This window comes from Falco peregrinus, chromosome 1 (genome assembly GCF_023634155.1).
Source record: "Falco peregrinus isolate bFalPer1 chromosome 1, bFalPer1.pri, whole genome shotgun sequence".
Lineage (NCBI taxonomy): Eukaryota > Metazoa > Chordata > Aves > Falconiformes > Falconidae > Falco > Falco peregrinus.
Window position 1 is genome coordinate 47,324,748 of NC_073721.1, and position 19,643 is coordinate 47,344,390.

At 54.6% G+C, this 19,643-nt stretch overlaps 1 protein-coding gene across 8 annotated transcripts in view; it reads left to right on the forward strand.

Moving 5' to 3' along the window:
- Positions 1-19,643, forward strand: part of KCNT1 (potassium sodium-activated channel subfamily T member 1) — a 90,948-nt gene that overhangs the window by 59,443 nt on the left and 11,862 nt on the right. For 7 of the 8 annotated variants that reach the window (XR_008746920.1, XM_055802559.1, XM_055802579.1 and 4 more), the window contains exons 3-19: positions 3,829-3,908; positions 5,549-5,648; positions 6,955-7,011; positions 7,359-7,407; positions 7,944-8,003; positions 8,856-8,930; positions 9,264-9,347; positions 9,857-9,951; positions 11,771-11,951; positions 12,047-12,211; positions 13,104-13,240; positions 13,481-13,544; positions 14,361-14,469; positions 15,639-15,747; positions 16,582-16,731; positions 16,902-17,140; positions 18,756-18,972. Coding sequence is in view for 7 of the 8 variants with exons in the window: in XM_055802559.1 (XP_055658534.1) it covers positions 3,829-3,908; positions 5,549-5,648; positions 6,955-7,011; positions 7,359-7,407; positions 7,944-8,003; positions 8,856-8,930; positions 9,264-9,347; positions 9,857-9,951; positions 11,771-11,951; positions 12,047-12,211; positions 13,104-13,240; positions 13,481-13,544; positions 14,361-14,469; positions 15,639-15,747; positions 16,582-16,731; positions 16,902-17,140; positions 18,756-18,972 (1,971 nt within the window). In the remaining variant the exon portion in view is untranslated. The remainder of the gene's footprint in view (positions 1-3,828; positions 3,909-5,548; positions 5,649-6,954; positions 7,012-7,358; positions 7,408-7,943; positions 8,004-8,855; positions 8,931-9,263; positions 9,348-9,856; positions 9,952-11,770; positions 11,952-12,046; positions 12,212-13,103; positions 13,241-13,480; positions 13,545-14,360; positions 14,470-15,638; positions 15,748-16,581; positions 16,732-16,901; positions 17,141-18,755; positions 18,973-19,643) is intronic. The other variant, XM_055802563.1, reaches the window with a different exon arrangement.

A 19,643-nucleotide genomic window follows, 5' to 3' on the forward strand; every position in this document is an offset into this window, starting at 1 on the left:
CTCGGCCCAGTGGGAGGGATGCTTGGCCAGTGGGAGGGGTGCTCAGTCAGCAGGAGGGATGCTTGGCCCAGTGGAAGGGATGCTCGGCCACGGCAGTGGGGAGGGGGCAGTCTGAATGGACCATCTTGGCTGAGCTGCTGCGGAGGCAGAGCCCATTGGGGTGTGTGTTTTGGGGTGGTAATGCAGTCAGAGTTTAGCTTGATTTTTATTTGAAGGTAACTTCTTGACAATGAAATTAAAGGGTACGTTTGAGATGGTATAATCTCCTTCCCTCAGGTGGAAGCGGAGTAGGAGCTTGGGCACTTTTGGGTCGTTGCTGCTGCCTGGTAAAAGCCATCAGCTGTGGGTCGGTGCCAGGGTGTTGCCTTCATCCCATGCCTGCAGAGCGGGTGCCAGCGCTGGAGTGGGCTGTGGGACCCTGGTCCCCGTCATGCCCAGCCCTTGCTCTGCCCTCTCCCCTCCTGCAGACAGAAGTCCCGTGGAACAAGTCCCGTGGAACAGTGACTCCATGGGGGGTGCTGGGGCTCAGCAGGGCATCGTGGGGCGGGGGGGGGGGGGGGGCTGTGACTGTGGAGCCTCGTACAGCTCCTGGCGCTCAGCCCTCAGCAGCGAGGGCAGGCTGTCTGCACAGGAACGTGTTTTTTCCACATTCTTTTATTCCTTTGTCTCTTTGCAGTGATAAACACCCCGCTTCCCCCGGGAGATCTGCTTTTCCAAGCATTTCTTCTCCCTGTGGCCAGTATGACGGATGAATACATGGGCTACTTTGTCATTAAAAGTTAGATCTTTTCTAATCGTTCAGTTCTTTTATCCATCCGCGTTTATATTCATCGTGTCGAGGTGGGCTGCAATGCTATAGATCAGCGAACCATCTGTCTGGTGACAGAGATTTATGTTGCTGTTTGTTTCTTTGATACAGAGGCGAATGTCTGGGAGAAGAATTGCGCTCCCTGAAGTCTCTCTTACTTCAGTGCACTTAATCCTTAGGGACCCTGATAAATGGGGTGCTGCGCGCTCGCGACAGAGCTGAAGGCCAGTTCCTAGCATTTCCTAGGCATTTTTAATAAGGCGAAGGAGCAATTTGCTTGTGCGCGCAGTGTCGTGAGCAGTTGTGGCAGCTGATTTATGCCCTGACACAGAGGAATTATTTGCCAAGTCTGGCTTTGGAAATGATTAATTTTAACACGTGTTACAGCTGCGCTTGCAAAGCTCTGCATTTATGGCTGCTCGCTCCTAAGGCATCGTGCTGGCTGAGCCAGAGCTCATAAATTCTCCTTGTTCCCCAGCACTTGCCGTCCCTGCAGCAAGGCCTGTGGTTGCCCACTGTCCTGATGTTTGGCATGAGGTGGGTTCTTGGTGAACCCCCACAGCTGCTGCCACGAGTGCATTTTAGCGTTTTCTTCACTTGATGCTATGACATGTCCTGGTGAGGAGCGACACGCTCGCATCGCTACTAGCGGGTTTGCTGGGTGCTACCAGCTGTACTGGGCATCCATCCCCTGCCGTTATAACCAGCACAAATGCCAAATGTCTTAGATTGGTGACTGCCCCTCCAAGGCTGTCAGTTATTGTCACCTCTGTTACAGAGCTGCTCGGTGCATGACACCCTGCCAAGGGGCCTGGGCAGGGCATGGGGTCTGCAGGGGACATGCCCACAGGTGGGCAGCAGGAGCTCAGCATTTGCTTCCCAGTTAAGGCTCCTGATTTCTTTCCTTTCCAGCACCATTGATGGGGATGAGGTGACCCTGCAGCGTGGAGCCCCTCGGCTCTGCAGAGGCTCGGACGGGTGCATCTCACCCACCCCCTGGGCTGCGCCTGGTCCAGGCTGTGCTGCTCCGGCAGCATTAGGGAGGTGCTGGAGGACAGGCTACAGGCTCATGAGCGGATCAGCCACCTCCAGTCTGTCACCAGTCCCTGCCAGCTGCCAGACCGGGCAGCTGCCGGTGGGTTCCCACCACCTCACACTGAGGGAGGTTAAGCCAGAGAGCAGCTACCAGGTTATGGCAGAAACAGGCAAAGTTTGATAGCCCGTATAAAATTTTATCCCAGCTTTCGTGCCTGAGGTGATGTTTTTCTCTCTCTCTGCATTTGCTTTTTGGACATAAGAGACTTTTAAATTAAAAAAGCTGACTTTTCAACCTGATAAGGGAGTCCACAAGAAGCCCTGAGGAGTTCTTAAGGGTGTGCCGTGCTTTTTGCACACCAGTTTCCCCATGAGCGGTCAGGTTGACCGTGAAATGCCAGCGGGCACCAGTGGGTACTGGGACAAGGGACTCAATGAGCAATGAGGATCTCATGAAACTCCTTCCCAATTTGCTGCCCAGACAGCTCGGCTTTAAGGCTTAGTAAAGATTGGCTTGTCCCTCTGTTGTCAGAGTGAGTAGCAGCTGCTTTCCAATAAATCATGATTTGGTGGCATGTGCGAGGTGGCACGCTCGGCTGGAGCTGGCACCACGTGTGCATGAGGGTTGCACAGGCGAAATAAAACGGGGTGATAGGTTTAATGACTGTCACTGTGAATTTGCTCAGCTTGGTCTATGCCTTGGCTTGGTAATATGCCTGATTAATGACATCTTGATGACCTCTTCCGAGCAGTTAAAAACCCAGTAATAACAGTAGCACTTAAGAGACTTGTCAAATACAGTGAAATAGAGGAAACGACTAATTCATTGCACTTAACTCCATTATCAGCTGTAACAGTAATGAACAGACTTTGTCTTGCTTGGAGTCTAAAGCTGAGACATCAGGAAACAATCCCTTTTCGCCTGCACTTAGCAGGTAGGAGTGTAATTTATAACGCTGCCTAGTGTGAATAAGTGAGTTTGCAAAGTGCTGCGGGCATTTATAAAGTAATAGGAGAGGCAGGAGGCAGATGAGCTGAGCTGGGGCCAGTTTTGCCTGCGCAGCCTTAATCCGGGTATGCTTGATCCCAGACCCTGCTGGCATCCACAGGGGGAAATCTCCAGCCTTGGTGAGGCTTTCCCCATCCACGTGGTCATGGGCATCCACCCGGCATGTGGGGACCAGCAGGAGGGCTGCGGGTGGGGGCCAGTGATGGAGACTGGAGCAGGTGAAGGTGAAGAAGTGCCCATGGTGGTCATAGCGGTGGACAGGCCGGTTTTGGTTTCACCTGCGACTCCTCCCTGCTGGTTCCTGCAAAGTGCCCTGGCGGACGGCTCTCTGCCGTGGCACCTTGTCCCTCTGCCACAAGTCACCAGCGGTTCCAAATGCCAAGTGATGTTTGGAGTTGGTTGACAGCTCCTGGGTTTTTCTGGAATGGCCAAATGTGGTATCTTAGCAACAAAGGGAATTTTTCTCCTTTTAGATCAGATTTGTTTTTTAACAGTTTCAGTGCTGAATGTTGCTCCTACCCGGGCTGAGCCACAGCGTGGGCATACTGGGGACGTTGCCCTTGCCACCTCCTGCTCTGCTGCAGCCACGGGGGGTTGGAGCAGATATACATTGCTGGGGGAGACTGCCCCAAGGCCACAGCTTTTGCGAGAGGCTTTGAATGTTGTGAAGCACATGGGAAAGGAGAAGTTTGCGAGTCTGATGTCAGCTGGTTGCACGTGAATGAAAGCAAAGCCCTCAACCAAAACCAGACCTGGCCCCGTGGGTCACATGTGCTGCTTTGGTAGCCGTCGATGCACTATGTCTTGGTGCTCGTGGCTGGTGGTGCCAGTGATATGGTGCTGTGGGAGCAGCTGGGAGCCCAGGGCTGAGCCCAGGCTCTGCTGTGGGCTGCTCTGGGGGTTACCCACCTGGGATGGGGCTCTGGGTCTGACCTGCCACCCTGCTGATGGGCTCCTCTGGGTGCTTTCCCCACAGGGTGCAGGTCGAGTTCTACGTGAATGAAAACACTTTTAAGGAGCGGCTGAAACTCTTCTTCATCAAAAACCAGCGATCGAGTGAGTGCTCCATGCATGGAGAGAGCGTCTGCTGGGAGCAACCAAACCCTGCCCAAGCTAGGAGAGCCGTGCTCTGTCCTCCTGGGACGAGAAGCCATTGCCATCTGCTGGTGGCTGGTTCCTTGTGTGTCCCCAGCGCTGGCTGCCCAGCCCCAGGCTGCTGCTGCCTGTTGGCTTTTTGTTGGGTGTTGGCCAACTTGGTTTGGGGGGATGCAGTTGCACGGGGAGGAGGGGATGCTGCTGCCTGCCATCTTTGTTCGCTGGGGACAGCTACATCATGGGAACCACTGGAGAGGAGTTGGCCAGGAGCAGGGTGGGCACTGGGAGCTGCCCTGGGGGAGTCAGGGAGCAACTTCCACATCACGGAGCCACTGATGCGCCCCCCACCCTCAAGGAGGTCAGCGGCTGTGGTGACAGTCGAGGCAGGCTGTGAGTTACCCGCTCCTCCTTCAGCCATCCAAATTAGCCTCCACTTGACTAATGGTGTTTTTATTTTCTTTCTCAGAGATGTCATTAGCTGTCTGGGGAGACTCTGCTCGTTAATTTATAAATTCACATTTTTTCCTCCCCGCATCCTGTCTTCTTGTTAAAAGCTGGAGCGCAGCACAACAGGGTGCCCACGGGGAAGTTTTTAATGAAAATGTGATGAATTTCTCACTTGTAATTTGAGTAATAACCCAATGAACTGGCTGGGGGGTGAGAGCAGATAAAGCAGGAGATTTGCTCGCCAGCCTTCCTCTTGCAAACTGTTTGTAGCCCAGCGAGTGGAATGGGGCCCTGGCCCTGCCTGTCTGATGCTTTTTAATGGATGCCTGCTAATGAGGGGGATACACTGCAGCAGCTCCTCATTTGTCTCTCACGTCTATTGGGGCCAGCAAGGAGCTGACTCATCGTTATTTATTTCTGTATTAGCCTTCTATATATCTGACGCTGGGTAGGATGTGTAGAGCCCTGGGCAAAGTATGTGCTGCCCTGGGGCTCCTGCAGCTCCCCTGGGGCTCAGCGGGGTCCTGCGGTGCATGGAGCTGTGCAAAGCTTGTGGGAAACCAAAGGGGCTGTGCTGCAGGGTGCCCAGGCTGTGCAGGATGAGTGGGGTGCCCAGGGTGCATGGGGTGTGCAAGATGAGTAGGGTGCCCAGGGTGCATGGGGTGCGCAGGATGCGTGGGGTGCCTGGTGCACATGGGGTTTGCAGGATGCGTGGGGTTCACGGGGTGCCCAGGGTGCGTGGGGTGCCCAGGGTGCGTGGGGTGCCTGGTGCACGTGGGGTTCACGGGGTGCGCAGGATGCGTGGGGTGCACAGGATGCATGGGGTGCCTGGTGCACATGTGGGGTTCACAGGATGCGTGGGGTGCACAGGGTGCACAGGATGTGTTGGGTGCACAGTATGCATGGGGTGCCTGGTGCACATTGGGTGCACAGGATGCATGGGGTGTGCAGGGTGTGTGGGGTGCCCAGGGCGCATGGGGTGCACAGGATGCATTGGGTGCCTGGTGCACGTGGGGTGCGCCGGTTGTGTGGGGTGCCTGGGGCACACAGGGTGCCCAGTGTGCATGGGGTACCCGGTGTTCATGGGGTACCCGGTGTTCATGGGGTGCCCGGGGCATGCTGCCTGGCCCACGCTGTGCTCCCCTCTGCCACAGGCCTGAGGATCCGGCTCTTCAACTTCTCACTGAAGCTGCTCACATGCCTGCTGTACATCGTCCGCGTCCTGCTTGACAACCCGGAGGAGGGCATAGGCTGGTGAGTGCTGCGGATACTGCCGGGCTCCCCAGCCCACCCTGCACAGTGGTGAGCACAGATGCGATTGCAGCCACTCATGGCAGGTGTGAGGATGGTGGATAGTTTTTCTTGCTCCGGTGGTTTGAATTGGTAGTTTAGCAAAACTTGCTGGTCTGGTGGGCTTTGCTCCCTGCTCAGATCTCATGGATGGGGGTGTGGGTGTCTGCTGGCCCTGCATGGCACGCAGGCAAAAGGTGGTGAAAAAATTCAATGTCATTGAGTTTTATTATATCAGACTCCTCTCCTTCCCCAGCCGCACCTAGCTTCCCATTTCAGCAAGGTTAGAAAGCAAGGGGGGTTGGATGCTGCAGATCTTTGCATCAGCATCGTGTTCATTTCCAAATGGTGTCTGGCTGTAGCAGTCAGGGGTGCAACGTGGCCTTCAGACACAGGCAAGAGCTCCTGCCCTCAGTGCATCGCCGTGCAAGTATTTTCTGAACGCTTGAAGACACTTATGCTAAATCCCATTGAAGTGTTTGGGAAGGAAATATGTTGTGCCATTTAGATCCCCAAGGTGACAGATGATTACATACATCAGCTTTGCTCTGGGTTTCAGTATAAACCTATTTTTAATATGTCCTTGTTTTGTTTAGTTCACATACAGCCTGGTGTTTTTTTTCAAAAGCTAGAAGAATTAGCCATTTGATTTCCTCTTTGTAAAGGCTGCAGACTACCAAGTGCTTCTGCATCCTCCAAAAGCGGTTTAAAAACCGTGAGCATTAGGTGTGAGACAGATGCACATCCTTGAAATGCTTAGCACAGCTGCGGTTCAGGGAAGTCCAATTTCCTGAGGGTGTGCGGCACAATAAAGGCTGGCCAGCGGGAGCGCATCCCTGGCAGCAGGGCAGGGGCAGAGCTTGGCTCCGGTGCTCCTGCCTGGCAGCCAGCCTTGTCCCAGGAGCCAAAGCTCAGCAGCTTTTGCTGGTAGTCACCTGGTAGTTCCCAGCTGCAGCCCTGTGTTGGAGCCCCGTGCCCACGCCTGTCAGCATTTCGTAGCATTCTCCTACAGACTGAAGTACCTGACAGGTCTCATTCTCCAGTAATAAAATGTTCAAAACTGCCTGGGTGAGATGGTTCTTGTGGGAAGCCGCGACTGTAGGGACCAGTGTGCATTTGGATCCATGGGAGCGTTGTCCAAGGGCCTCCCCCAGCATCAGGACATGGTGGTGAGGGCACCCCATGAGCGTGGGGGGTCGATGCCAGCACCCCTTTTCCTTCCTCCCCCTCGCTGACCGCTTTCCCCTGCTTTGTCTTTCTCTTTTCCCAGCTGGGAATGCGAAAAGCAGAATTACACAGCGTTCAACCAGTCCACAAATATCAACTGGTGAGTCAAGAGTTGCTCCATCCCGGCTCTGCCAGGATGTGGGAATGCAGTGATGGATGTGGCTAGTGCTGGCAGCTGCCCATGGCCATTTCTTGGTCGGGGGGCTGCTTGAGGGATGCAGAGCTGCATCCCAGGATCAAATCAATTGACATGTGCCTATGGCTGCGCCCTTGGGAATGGCTTATGCCCGGTGCAGAGGCTGCTTGAACAAACTGTGCAGCAAGGAACACCAGCACCAGTCCTGAGCTGGATCCTGCATCACTGATGGCCTCAGGTTTCTGTCGGTGCGGGGTAAAGGCACTGATAGCTGGGCTACAGGTTAGATCCGTTTTGAATTTTCTTTGCAGGTCACACATCTTCTGGGTGGATAGAAAAATGCCACTGTGGGCTGTGCAGGTGAGTGCCTAGACCTCGGGCACGGTTGTGCAGGAGCTGGGGTTTGATCTTTGCCACCAGCGGGTCTCTGTGCATCCTCTGCCCCCAACAGCGAGGGGCGACGGGCTCTCTTGGATGAGCAAGAAATGAGCTGGGGCTTCTCCAGGAGCAACAGCCTGGCCCTGGGTGAAAATCCTGGGGACTGATAGAGGAGGAAAAGCTGTAGGGGGATAAAATCATGAGGCTGGCTCAGCTCTCCCCAGCCTGGATGCAGCTTGATCAGTATCGGGCTGGTTTCAGGCCAGGCAGCCATCCGGGGGATCGCTTGCAGGAGGGCTGAGCGCCCGCCGGCTCCCGCTGGGGCTGCCTGCACGCCTGTTGCTGCAGATGCTGGCACGTCTGACCCAACGGGTGCAGGGACAGCAAGGGAACAGGCACTCGTCCGTGATACCCACGGGCTCCTCGTTGCACAGGGCAGGGAGGGCTCAGCAGAGCTCTGATCGACCGACGATGCATCGAACGAGCCCTCAGCAGCCTTCGCCTGTCTGTCTCTGCAGGTCAGCATAGCTTTAATCAGCTTTCTGGAGACCATGCTGCTCATCTATCTCAGCTACAAGGTAAGTGCCCTGGGGCGGGTGGTGGACAGTGATGCGCTGGCTGGCTCTGGCCCCCTGGCATGAATTCATTTCTCCTTCTTTCCTCTGTCTTGAGCCTGAAGCATCCCGAGAGGGCATTTGTCTCGGTGATGTCTCAACTGGCTGTGGCTGTTTTCCTTTCTCATTCCCGCTCAGGCTGTGGGCAGAGCGTTGTGCAGAGCAGAGCTGGGGCGTCGCTGCTTTTTGCACTTGCCTTTACATTCAGACCTGTTTTACAAAGGCTCACTGTTTTCATGGGGGGGCAGGTTGATGCACGGCGAGTTTCCTAAGGTTGAGGAGCTGGAGCTGAGCTGGGCAGCATGGCCCCTGCTTGTGCTGAGGTCTGGTACCTCTGGAGGGAGCAGGCACTGCTCCAAGCCAGACAGGGAGAAGCATAAGCTGACTCCTTTGGACCAAAGCCCTTTAGAATGGCCAAGAAAAGTGACCTTAACAAATGGCATCTTCTTGGGGTCCCTGGGACAGTTGGCAGAAGAGACTGTGTCTCCCGCCTGGTTTGGTTGCCAGTGACCTGTATCAGTCCCTCTCATTCTCCATCCTTGCTTGAAGCGTAGCTGCCCCCCAGCTTTGGGCAGCAGCAGTGACGGACAGAGGGACATCGTGGCTGTGGAAAGGACATTCTGGAAGGTTTTGCTGATTCCAGCGTGCTTGTCACCAGCACTGCATCTCTCTCCCACAGGCAAACCGGAGCATCTTTCTGGCTCCTCTGGCATATTTCCCCCATCTAGCAGGGTCTGTGGCAGAGTGGGAGCTTTTTAATTGTCCCTTGGCAGATTTTTAAGCTTATTTAATTATTATTTGTTTTTAATTCCTCAGGGGAACATCTGGGAACAGATTTTTCGCATTTCATTCATCCTTGAGATGATCAACACGGTGCCATTTATTATCACAGTGAGTGTTTCCCGGTTACATTTTAAAGCGGCTTTAAGTTTAATAAGGACTGTAGTTTTGGTGGTGAAGTAAAGAAAATGGATGTCTGGCCAAGTAGTATTTAAAGCTGGCAGGGAATTTTTGCTTTGGTATTTTTCAACATAACGACTTTCTCTGGAGCATTACCCCATAAAACCATCCTCCATTTCCAGCTGCTGCTTTCGGTGGCAGCCTCTGCAGAGGCCGGTGCTTAGTTTGGAGATTGGTCCTTCCCGACAGGGCTCAAATTGGCTGTTTATGGCTTTTTTTGATAAAGAGCATGGGTTTTTCTGTGAGTAAGTCTTGCTTTCACAGATCTTCTGGCCTCCTTTGCGGAATTTGTTCATTCCTGTGTTTCTGAACTGCTGGCTTGCCAAATACGCCCTGGAGAACATGATCGTGAGTGACTGGACACATCCCAACCCTTTCACCTCACCCTGGGGATGCTGAGGGCGGCGTGGCCGGGGGATCCCTCACCTGCCACCAGCTTCTGGGCAGGTTTTGGTGCTTGGTGTGTGTGTCCATGCTGGGGTTGGTGGGTGGTGAGGCTTTGCCAGCTGGTGATGCTGGGCTGTGACCTGCTGTGGAGCAGGAGCCCTTTGGTGTCTGAGCCACATTGACTCTGTTGGCTGCGTGCCAACAGGGACAGCCTCTGGCTGCCTGCAGGATATGCTATCACAGCAGGACGAGGTGTTCCAGCCGTTCCCACGTGGCCACTCGAGCTGTCTCTACCGGCAGCAGAGCCCAGACCTGCTCACAGAATGCACATCCCTTTCCAAGGGCCGAATTCTGGCCTGACCTTCATCTGGGGGGCATTGCTGGAGGCAGCAAGACAGAAGCTGGTGTTTGGAGGAGTATTTTATCCTCAGCCTCTCTGAGCTGGTGAGAGCCCTCTCCTCTCTCCCCAGAATGACCTGCACCGCGCCATACAAAGGACCCAGTCTGCAATGTTTAACCAGGTGCTCATTTTGATCTGCACCCTCCTGTGTCTCGTTTTCACGGGGTGAGTGTTGCTCTTCATTTTGCTAAACCACCTTCCTCAGCCAGGGAAACCAGCTTTGCATGTTCCCAGGGTGGCTGGCGGAGCTGGGCTCTTGCAGGGCAATGAAGGGAGACCTTCCCAGCTGTGGTGGGATGGCATTTCCAGGACATAATGTGTCAATTGGGGAAGCCAGGGGAGGTTCTGCTTTTAGGCAGTGTCTTCTAGCCTGATTTTTCAGCCTGAGAGGTTTGTACACACTGAGGAAAGCGTAACTATTCAGGGCTGCTGATTGGATTGAATTCCCAAGTCTCTGGCATCCCTCCTTCACTAATGGGACAAGTCCCTGATCCTCAGGCTGAGCTTTGGAACTCAGGGAGCCATGGTGAGGAGTGTGCCCCGGGTTTCCACTCCTGTCCGTGGGCTTTGGCTTGGGCACAGCTACGTCTGCTGGAGCTACGGGAAGACCCCCTGAACCAGCAGCCCCGGCGCCAGGCTCCTCCCTGTCTTGCTTCATTCCCCAGTGCGCTGAACACTGGGAAGATCAATTCCTATTTTAGAAACTAATTATCCTCCCTAATTATATGGTTTTAACAGAAACTTTTTAACAGGCGTGTGTGAGGCTGAGGGCGTTGTCGGAGGGAGGTGGGTGGTGTGGACACACCAGTCTCAGAGCAGGGCTGTGAGTGCTGCAGGGTCAAGGGCAGGGACATGGGCTTGGAGGGGTGTGATGGCCCATTCACCAGGACCCATCGCACTCAGGGACGTGGACTCGGAGGGGTGTGATGGTCCATTCACCAGGACCCATTGCACTCGCTGGCTCTGACCACGCTCTTCCTCCCCACCAAGTTGGCGTGGCTGCTGAGCTCATTTGGGTAATAGGCTGCTGGAGCTCCTGCTAATGAACTGGGCCCTTTACCCTGTGCATCACCACCACCAAGGGCATCTCTTTATAGAGGAGCCCATTCTCATCACTGGGTACTTGGCTTTGAATTAGGCTTCTTCAATCTTCCTCTGGCTCCCTTGGTCTGGACTTGAAGCATATAACACCATGAAGTTGCTGAATGGGCAGGAAATGAAGGTTTTTACGTTCATGAATCTTGGCAATAAAGATGATCCTCTGGTGTGAATGACTAATGCCATTCTGGAGCTCGTCAGTGCTCCCTGCCCAAGGCACCTCCTGCCTGCTGGGGCCGTGGATGTGAATGTGGCAGGGCTACAGTTCGGGTCTGGGATGGCTTAGGTTACACTTGTGCTGAGCAGGATGACTTTGAAACTGCAGGTTGTGGAGTTCTGTCACCTGCCTATCCACGGGGAGCAAGGTGGCTCTGCGACACGGCTTTGCAAGGGCAGCAGCACAGGGTCACAAGCAGGTGATGGGACCTGCCTCCTGCCTGCTGGAGCACATCCCCCTGGGGACTGAGTGCCCTTCCCATGTGCTGGAATCCCCTCAGAGCCTTACTGGGGCAGCTGCTTGTTTCCACATTTTGGTTTTTTGCAATGCAAGGGCAGCCTCTGGGTGATGTTCAACATGCTGTCCATGGCATAATCTTACCTGTGACCCATCACCTGGGACCTGGGCTTGCCCATGTTGCTTTGGTGAGCAGCCACATCAAATTACAAATTACAAATAACAATCTGTAATTGCCGTTAGCTGAATCATTTCTGTCAGTGACTTAAATCCGTTGCTGATGCTGATAGCATGTTACAGACAAATTTCCTCCATGGACATGGGTGTAAGTCACCTTCTAGGGTTCCCCACTGACTTCAAGCAGGTGCTACGGGCACTGCCTGTCTCCGCAGCAGGGAAGCGCTCACTGTACTGTGCGTTTTCTCCCTTCAGGACCTGCGGCATCCAGCATTTAGAAAGAGCAGGTGAGAAACTCTCCCTCTTCAAGTCCTTCTATTTCTGCATCGTCACCTTTTCCACCGTGGGCTATGGAGATGTGACACCAAAGATCTGGCCTTCCCAGCTCCTCGTTGTGATCATGATTTGCGTTGCCCTGGTGGTGCTGCCGCTCCAGGTTAGACCTGCGCAGCAGAGGATGGAGAGGGATGCAGAACCTGCACGGGGGCAGCCCTGCCGATGGGGACATCAGCTCTCTGCCTTCGTTTGCAGTTTGAGGAGCTTGTCTACCTGTGGATGGAGCGGCAGAAGTCGGGAGGCAATTACAGCCGTCACCGTGCCCAGACAGAGAAACACGTTGTCCTTTGCGTCAGCTCCCTCAAGATTGATCTCCTCATGGACTTCCTCAACGAATTTTACGCCCACCCGCGCTTGCAGGTGAGGACCAGGCATGTTGCCACCCTGTGCTCGATCAACACTTGCCCTTGCTGGGCTCACAGCCTTGCTGGGTATGGCTGAGTGGCTGCTGGTGGTGAGTGTCCTGCTGCAGTGGATGTGGCAAAGAATAAGGTAAAAACCATCCAGCCCAGCACCAGGAATCACGTGCTGCACTGGCCAAGGAGAGGTAGCAAGTGGTACCCTAGGGCCACCTCACTTTACCATCTCAGTAGCGGGGCTCTCTCTGATCCATCCCATTTTCTGGCCAGGCCTGTTACAGCACTGTGTAAAGCACATGGAAAAGGACCAGAGGGACTTTTCTAATTGTAATGATGTCTTTGCTGAATGAGGAATCTCAGACAGATACAGAACATGTGGTTGCTAAACCTCGGTGGGAATACCCAGCTCTTACTGGAGTATCCCTACATAATAACTGATATTCTTGCAAATGACTTGCAAGTGCCTTTGCTGCTCCCCAGGATGAGAGCAGCACAGACGTGTTTCAGATCTGCATTTCATTCCAATGCTCACATATGCTTCGTTGCCATCGCCCAGCCTTGACTCCATACGTTCAAGCTTTAAAATCCTGCTCATTGCAGTAATTGCAAGAGGTTCTGCTTTGCTGTGGGTGTGCAGATCTTCCCTAGTTCTGTAGTCAGATGTGCCTGCATTGGCTTTGTTATGCAGAATGGCGTGAAGAAGATGCTGATGTGTTTCCCAAGACCCTTGCAGGACCCTGGAGCGCGGGCAGGGGTCTCACACACCACCAGCAAAAATCAGAAGCCCCAGAGGAGCTGTTTGCCTAGGCAGCGCACCCCTGTGGTTCGGCTCACTGCGGCAGGCGTGTGCAGGACCACCAGCCTGCCGACCCATGCGAGCCTCTCTTTTCCAGGATTACTACGTGGTGATACTTTGCCCAACAGAGATGGATATCCAGGTGCGGAGGGTTCTGCAGATCCCTCTGTGGTCGCAGCGAGTGATCTACCTCCAGGGCTCTGCACTGAAGGACCAGGACCTCATGAGAGCCAAGTGAGCAGAGGGATGTGGACATGCTGCACAGACACGGCGAGGCTGGTCCTGCCACGCTGCTGAGCTGCCCGCAGTCCTTGGAGCCGCAGGGGAGGGTCCCCAGTGATGCCAGCCCAGATGCATGATGATGGGCATCCCGGCATGCCTTCACTGGGGGCTGGGAGGGGGCTGGCTGGTACAGGCAGATGCCCAGCTTTGCCGGCCCATGCGATTCACGGTGTCACTGCGCTCTGTTTGCAGGATGGACAATGGCGAAGCCTGCTTCATTCTCAGCAGCCGAAATGAGGTGGATCGCACCGCGGCGGTAAGCCGGACACAGGGATGGCACAGTCAGAGATTATTCATTTCTCAGCAAGAAGGGACTGGGGTGACCACTGTCTCTTGCCTCTGCCCGGCACAGGAGGCAGCTCAGGAGAGAGCATGGGGCTGAGCACTGAGCTCTGTCCCCTGGGCACCCACGGGGGCTGAGCACCCCGCAATCCTTTGGACAGTCCACCCCAAAACCTCCTCTCCTTATGCAACCTTATTCCAGCCCAGGCAGGGACTTTGCTGGGAAGATGTTGGGTTTGGAGCCCAGGGAGAGGGAGGTGGTGGCAGACCCGGTGACAGCTCCGGCTGCTGGCTGGTGCCAGGGATGCTTCCCATGCTGTGGCAGTGGCTCCTGCCTGCCTGTGCTGTCCTCAGCCGGCACAGCCCTGTCGGAGGGGCTTTTCTGCAGGTGCCAATGTGCCGAGCAAGGGGTGCTGTGCTCCCTCCCTGCTGCCGAGGCGCTGCCTGGCCTTTCCCTGCTTTGGCACTGGGCACTTCTGCTTGTAATGAAGCTGCCGAAGGGTCCCCATGAGAAACATGGGAATGGCACAGGGACGGCATGGGCACACGCAGCAGCACACGCCAGTTGAGCCCCTGTGGACTCATCCTCCTTCTGCTGTCCCAATTTCCCAGGGGTGCTGGGTTTGGGGGAGCAGGAGAGGGCTGTTCTCCCCCGTTAGCAGTGAGCGTTGGAGGAGCTCTTGCCGTACATCTCCGCGGTGGCCAGGTGCTTTGCAGTTCATCCCAGGTATCAAAGCATTGGGGAAAATAAGCTGTCAGACAAGTAGCTCTTGCTCTTCTCCTTGCCTAGGACCACCAGACCATCCTGAGAGCCTGGGCTGTGAAAGATTTTGCTCCAAACTGTCCTCTTTACGTTCAGATCTTAAAGCCTGAAAACAAGTTTCACGTCAAGTTTGCTGGTGAGTCAGAGGGGCTGCACAGCAGCCTGGCTGGTCCGGACTGTCCTTCCTGCCATCACAGATGTTTCCAGCAGTGTTTCCATCTCAGAGGAGTCCGTGACCTGGTGTTGAGACTTGTTAAACTGTGGTTTAACCTGACAGGTAGCTAAACACCACACAGCCACTCACTCCCCCCACCTCAGTGGGATGGGGGAGAGAACTGGGGGGAAAAAAAGTAAAATCTGTGGATTGAGATAAAGACAGTTTGATAGGACAGAAACAGAAGGGAGAACTATTATTATTATTACCATTATCATCATCATTATTATTTAATTTATTATTATTATTTATTATTATTATTATTACTACTACTACTACTACTATTACTGTTACTACTACTGGATTAGAATATACAAAACAAGTGATGCACAATGCAATTGCTCACCAGCCACCAACTGATGCCCAGCAAGCCCCCGAGCAGCGGCTCCTGGCCAGCTTCCCCCCAGTTTACATACTGGGCATGATGTCACATGGTCTGGAATATCCCTTTGGCCAGTTTGGGTCAGCTGTTCCAGCTGTGTCCCCTCTCAGCTTCTTGTGCTCCCAGCCTGCACGCTGGTGGGGTGGGGTGAGAAGCTGAATAGTCTTTAGTGTAAACACTGCTCAGCAAGTAAAACATCAGTGTATTACCAAGGTTATTCTCATCCTGAATCCAAAACACAGCACCGTACCAGCTACTAGGAAGAAAATAACTTTATCCCAGCTGAAACCAGGACAGACTCCTCATTGCCAGGAGATATTTTAGGGCCGTCAGCCCCTTTATCATGAGGTACACTAAAACCCGCAGCAACATGCCTGGGGCCAGGGCAGAGCTGGCTCCAGGCTGCCCTGGGCCGGACTGTGTGTGGGCTCACCTGTCCCACACGTGCTTGGATGTGTGTCCCCATGGACACAGCGATGGTGGATTGGTGTCCACCTGGCTGGTTTCCATCCTGCATCCCTGTTTTAACCCCATTCGTGGTGTTCCCCACGGGCTGTTTGTTGATCTGGCTGAAAGCCCTCCTGGACCGGCAGGAAGAAGAAGCCCCCAGCCCCAAACACCACCCCAATATTACTGCATACCCAGGCATTGCTGGCTGAGGACTCCATCCATCTACCTCCCTGCCATGACGGTCCCCTCTGCCTTTCAGATCACGTCGTCTGCGAAGAGGAGTGCAAGTACGCCATGCTGGCACTGAACTGCGTCTGCCCTGCCACCTCCACCCTCATCACACTGCTGGTGCACACATCCCGTGGCCAGTGAGTGCTGCCTGCATGCTGCCCTGCCTGTCCCTGCCTGCCCTTGCCCTGCAGCCCAAGCGTGGAGGGACAGCAGAACCCGGGGCTCTGAGCTCAGGGGGAGAGGGGAGGGGGCTGGGCCGGGGGGGCTGGGGGAGCACAGATGGGACCTAGGACCCCCAGCTGGATTGGGAGCAAAAGCCAGTATTGTAGGGGGAACATAGCAGTGTGGGTGGGCTGGCCAACACCACCTTTGCAGAGACTGGGAGTAAAAAGGTTTTCTTTATACTGGCATGGTCCTGCTGGCGGGAGGGTGCGTTCACAGCTGGTGCAGATGTGGACCCCGCAGGCTGTTTGGCAGGTTGATGTATGGCACAGCTGGAAGGAGCTCTGCCAGCCTGGGAAAGCGGCACTGTGGGTCCTGCACTCCTCAGCCAGGCAGAAATGTCTGAATTTTGGGTAAAGCGCCATCAAAAGAATTACAAAATGTCATTGCCAAATGACTCTTGTCCCATGCTCGGAGCTGTTTGCCAACACAGGCTTTGAACCCTGCCTCTGCGCCCCCCTGGGAGCCCTCATTAAATAAAAAGGCACTTAGAAATTAAAACAAGCTTGTCCTCAGCCTGCAAACGCCGACAGCTTGTGGAGGCGCGTGGCTGTAATCTCACCACTGTTGGTTGGTCTAAATGGCAGCTTCAGCGCTTATTAGCACTCCTGCCATGCGGCTGTGCCTGGGGAGCTGGATGCTGTGCCAGGGGCTGCGCCAGCACCGGTGTGTCCTGTCCTGGCACCGTGGTGGGGATCCCATCCCAGCACCGGGGGTCCCATCCTGGCATGCTGCTGCTGTTGTTGCAGGGAAGGCCAGGAGTCCCCGGAGCAGTGGCAGCGGATGTATGGGCGCTGCTCGGGCAACGAGGTCTACCACATCCGGATGGGCGACAGCAAGTTCTTCATGGAGTACGAGGGGAAGAGCTTCACCTATGCTGCCTTCCATGCGCACAAGAAGTGAGGGCAGGGGGGCGACGGGCAGGGGTGGGCAGGACATACCTGCCAGGTTTTGTCCCTTGGGCATCAGGGCTGGGGCTGGAGGGCAGTGCTAGGGCCTTTGTGCAGGGACAAAGCCCTGAAGGGGCTTTTCTCCAGCTGTGAATGCCCACATCGTGCTCCCGGCACAGGTACGGCGTCTGCCTGATCGGCATCCGCAGGGAGGAGAACAAGAGCATCCTGCTGAATCCCGGCCCGCGGCACATCATGGCAGCGTCCGACACCTGCTTCTACATCAACATCACCAAGGAGGAGAACTCTGCCTTCATTTTCAAGCAGGAGGAGAAGCAGAAGAAGAAGGGCTTTGCGCGGAGAGGCACCTATGATGGTCCATCCCGCCTGCCGGTGCACAGCATCATCGCCAGCATGGGTGAGTTGGTGGGGCCTTGGCAGGGCAGGGGGACACTGGGGCTCCCCAGGAGCGGGGGCAGCAGCCTGCATGCACTGCTCCATCTCCTTCCCCGGGTCTGGTTTCATTTCCTTCCCCAGGTCTGGTTTCATTTCCTTCCCCAAGTTTGGTTTTATTTTGCTTTTTGCAAACTCCTTGCCATGCCCCTCCACCTGGATTTTGCTGAAGCCACTGGAAATCCTTTTCCATCCCCTGTCCCAGTTGTCTCACCAGTAAAATACCCGCTGCTCCTTGCACCCTGGGTGCTCTCAACAAGCTCAAGTATCATTATTTGAGCTCGTGATGTCCATTATCATTAAGGGTGTTTGCGTAAATCCCCCAAGCCCTGGCTGGAAGAATAAATGTCGTTGGCCGCATCCTAAATCACGTTTATGATTCACAACCCGATGGAGAGCATAGATGGCTCTGCGGCGAGTGGCGCATTTTCGCAAATACAAAATACCATGAGTCATTACTTCCAGCTTGTATCTGGGGAGAGCGAAGTTTGGGGAGGCTGAGCTACACGAGCAGATTATATTTCAGGCAAATAATTTATGCGTTTGTACTCATGAGCAGCAATTTGCTTAGATTATTCCTGCCAAGCCACAAAGCGCTTTGCTGAACAGCATTTGTCAGTGTTCTCGTTACACGACTCGTTTGCAGAGGGACCTTTGGCGAAGAGTAATGAGAGGGAGAGAAACTGTGTGGGAGCAAGCAGGGCAGGGGTGCCCAGCGAGCCTGGCACTTGGGCTTTGCTCACTGCAAAACTCCCTGCGCTCCCAAGCATCTGAAAGTCACTGTTTGGCCAACAGTCAGATGAGAGCCTCGGTGGGGGTTTCTGATGGTGACTTGGTGGCCCAGGTCAATATTCCTGAAATATGTGTGACTTTTGGAAGCTGCTGGAGGACAGGATGAAGAAGCCTCTCTTGCTCCATGTAAAGATGTGGAGCTGATTGAAGGGGATGCAGAAGGTGGTTGAGGGTGATGCACTGTGCTGGGGGCTGCCCACCTGCCTCTCCTTGCGGGCTTGAGGACCAGCAGGTTGAAGGAGCGTCCATGGGGATGGCAGCATCCCAGCGAGGGGTAAACACAGTAGCATCAGCTTCTTCCTAACCTGGCTTGCATCTCCCAGAGCCTGCAAAGATCTGCAGGTAGATTAGGCTGGAGGGTTGTCATCTCTGAGATACATCAGAATAATAAAAACCATGGTAAAACCAGGTTTTGCAGGTTCAAGAGCAGCAGGTGGGCAAGCGGTTCAGCTGGTGCAGTGGAGGTGGTCACAGCTGGGGGACAGAGAGGGTGACAGGCCCCGGGGCCAGCAGCCTGTGCCCACCATGGGAGTAGCTGAGTTGTCACCTCAGGGAGATGCTCCACACAGCAGTGCCCAGGTGGATGTCACTGGTGGATGCTTTGCCTGCACCCCCCCTGCCTACAAATGGTTTAGCTTCCTCTGGGCTGTATTGAACAGGCACGGTGCATGGCCCTGCGTGCTCCACCTCGTCCCTGCGCAGGGCTCAAGGGCACGATGCTTTGCTGAGGCAGCTCTCTCCACCTCCTTATAGCATGTTTGCTGTGCTTCCTTCCCCGCCGTGTCCAGGTACAGTAGCCATGGACCTGCAAAACACAGAGTGCCGCCCCGCTAACAGCAGCAAGCTGGCTCTGCCGGCCGAGAACGGCTCGGGCAACCGCCGGCCCAGCATCGCGCCCGTCCTTGAGCTGGCTGACACCTCGTCCCTGCTGCCCTGCGACCTGCTCAGCGACCAGTCGGAAGATGAGATGACACAGTCAGACGAGGAAGGGTCAGCAGTTGTGGAGTGAGTCGCCCGCCTTCGGTCGAGCTGTCCCTTGTTTCAGAGAGACAGGGACCGCTGTGAGTGATGGGTGTTGAGTGGTGCCCGAGGGAGGCTCCGGCTCAGCCCCCTTGGCTTTTGTGTGAGCACACAAGCATCCATAACACGGGCAAGCGCTGCTTGGCCGCAAGCCTTGTGGGCTTCTCTGGAGATGTTTCATCCCGGTATCAGCAAGTTGCATCAAGGCAGACACTGCTGGGGATGGGCAGGCTGTGCATCAGTCCTCTTGCCTCCTTTCATTCACTGATGTGAAGAGGATCCTGTTCTCCGTTCATTGCACATAAATTAGAAATACAACTGGTTACCTGTTTGGATGCTGTCACAGCGATGTGAGGAGTTTACAGAGTATCTGCAAACTCTCACAAATCGGCTTTTAATTCATGGCCGCTTTTAGCTACACTTTAAGTGAAAATTTTTGCTTCTGATTCCCTCAATAAAAATGGTGGGTTTTGTCTTTTAAATAGCTCTTCACCAAAACAAACACTAAAAATGGACTGTGAGGTTTTTTGCCTTTTTCTATGGCTCAGCGTTGCCCTCCTCTCCTGGAGCTTGCTGGCCTGTCTCTTTTCTACTGCACTCAATAGTCCTATCTGTACCTTCTCCAGCCATGCTGGGAACGTTGCATATTTACAATC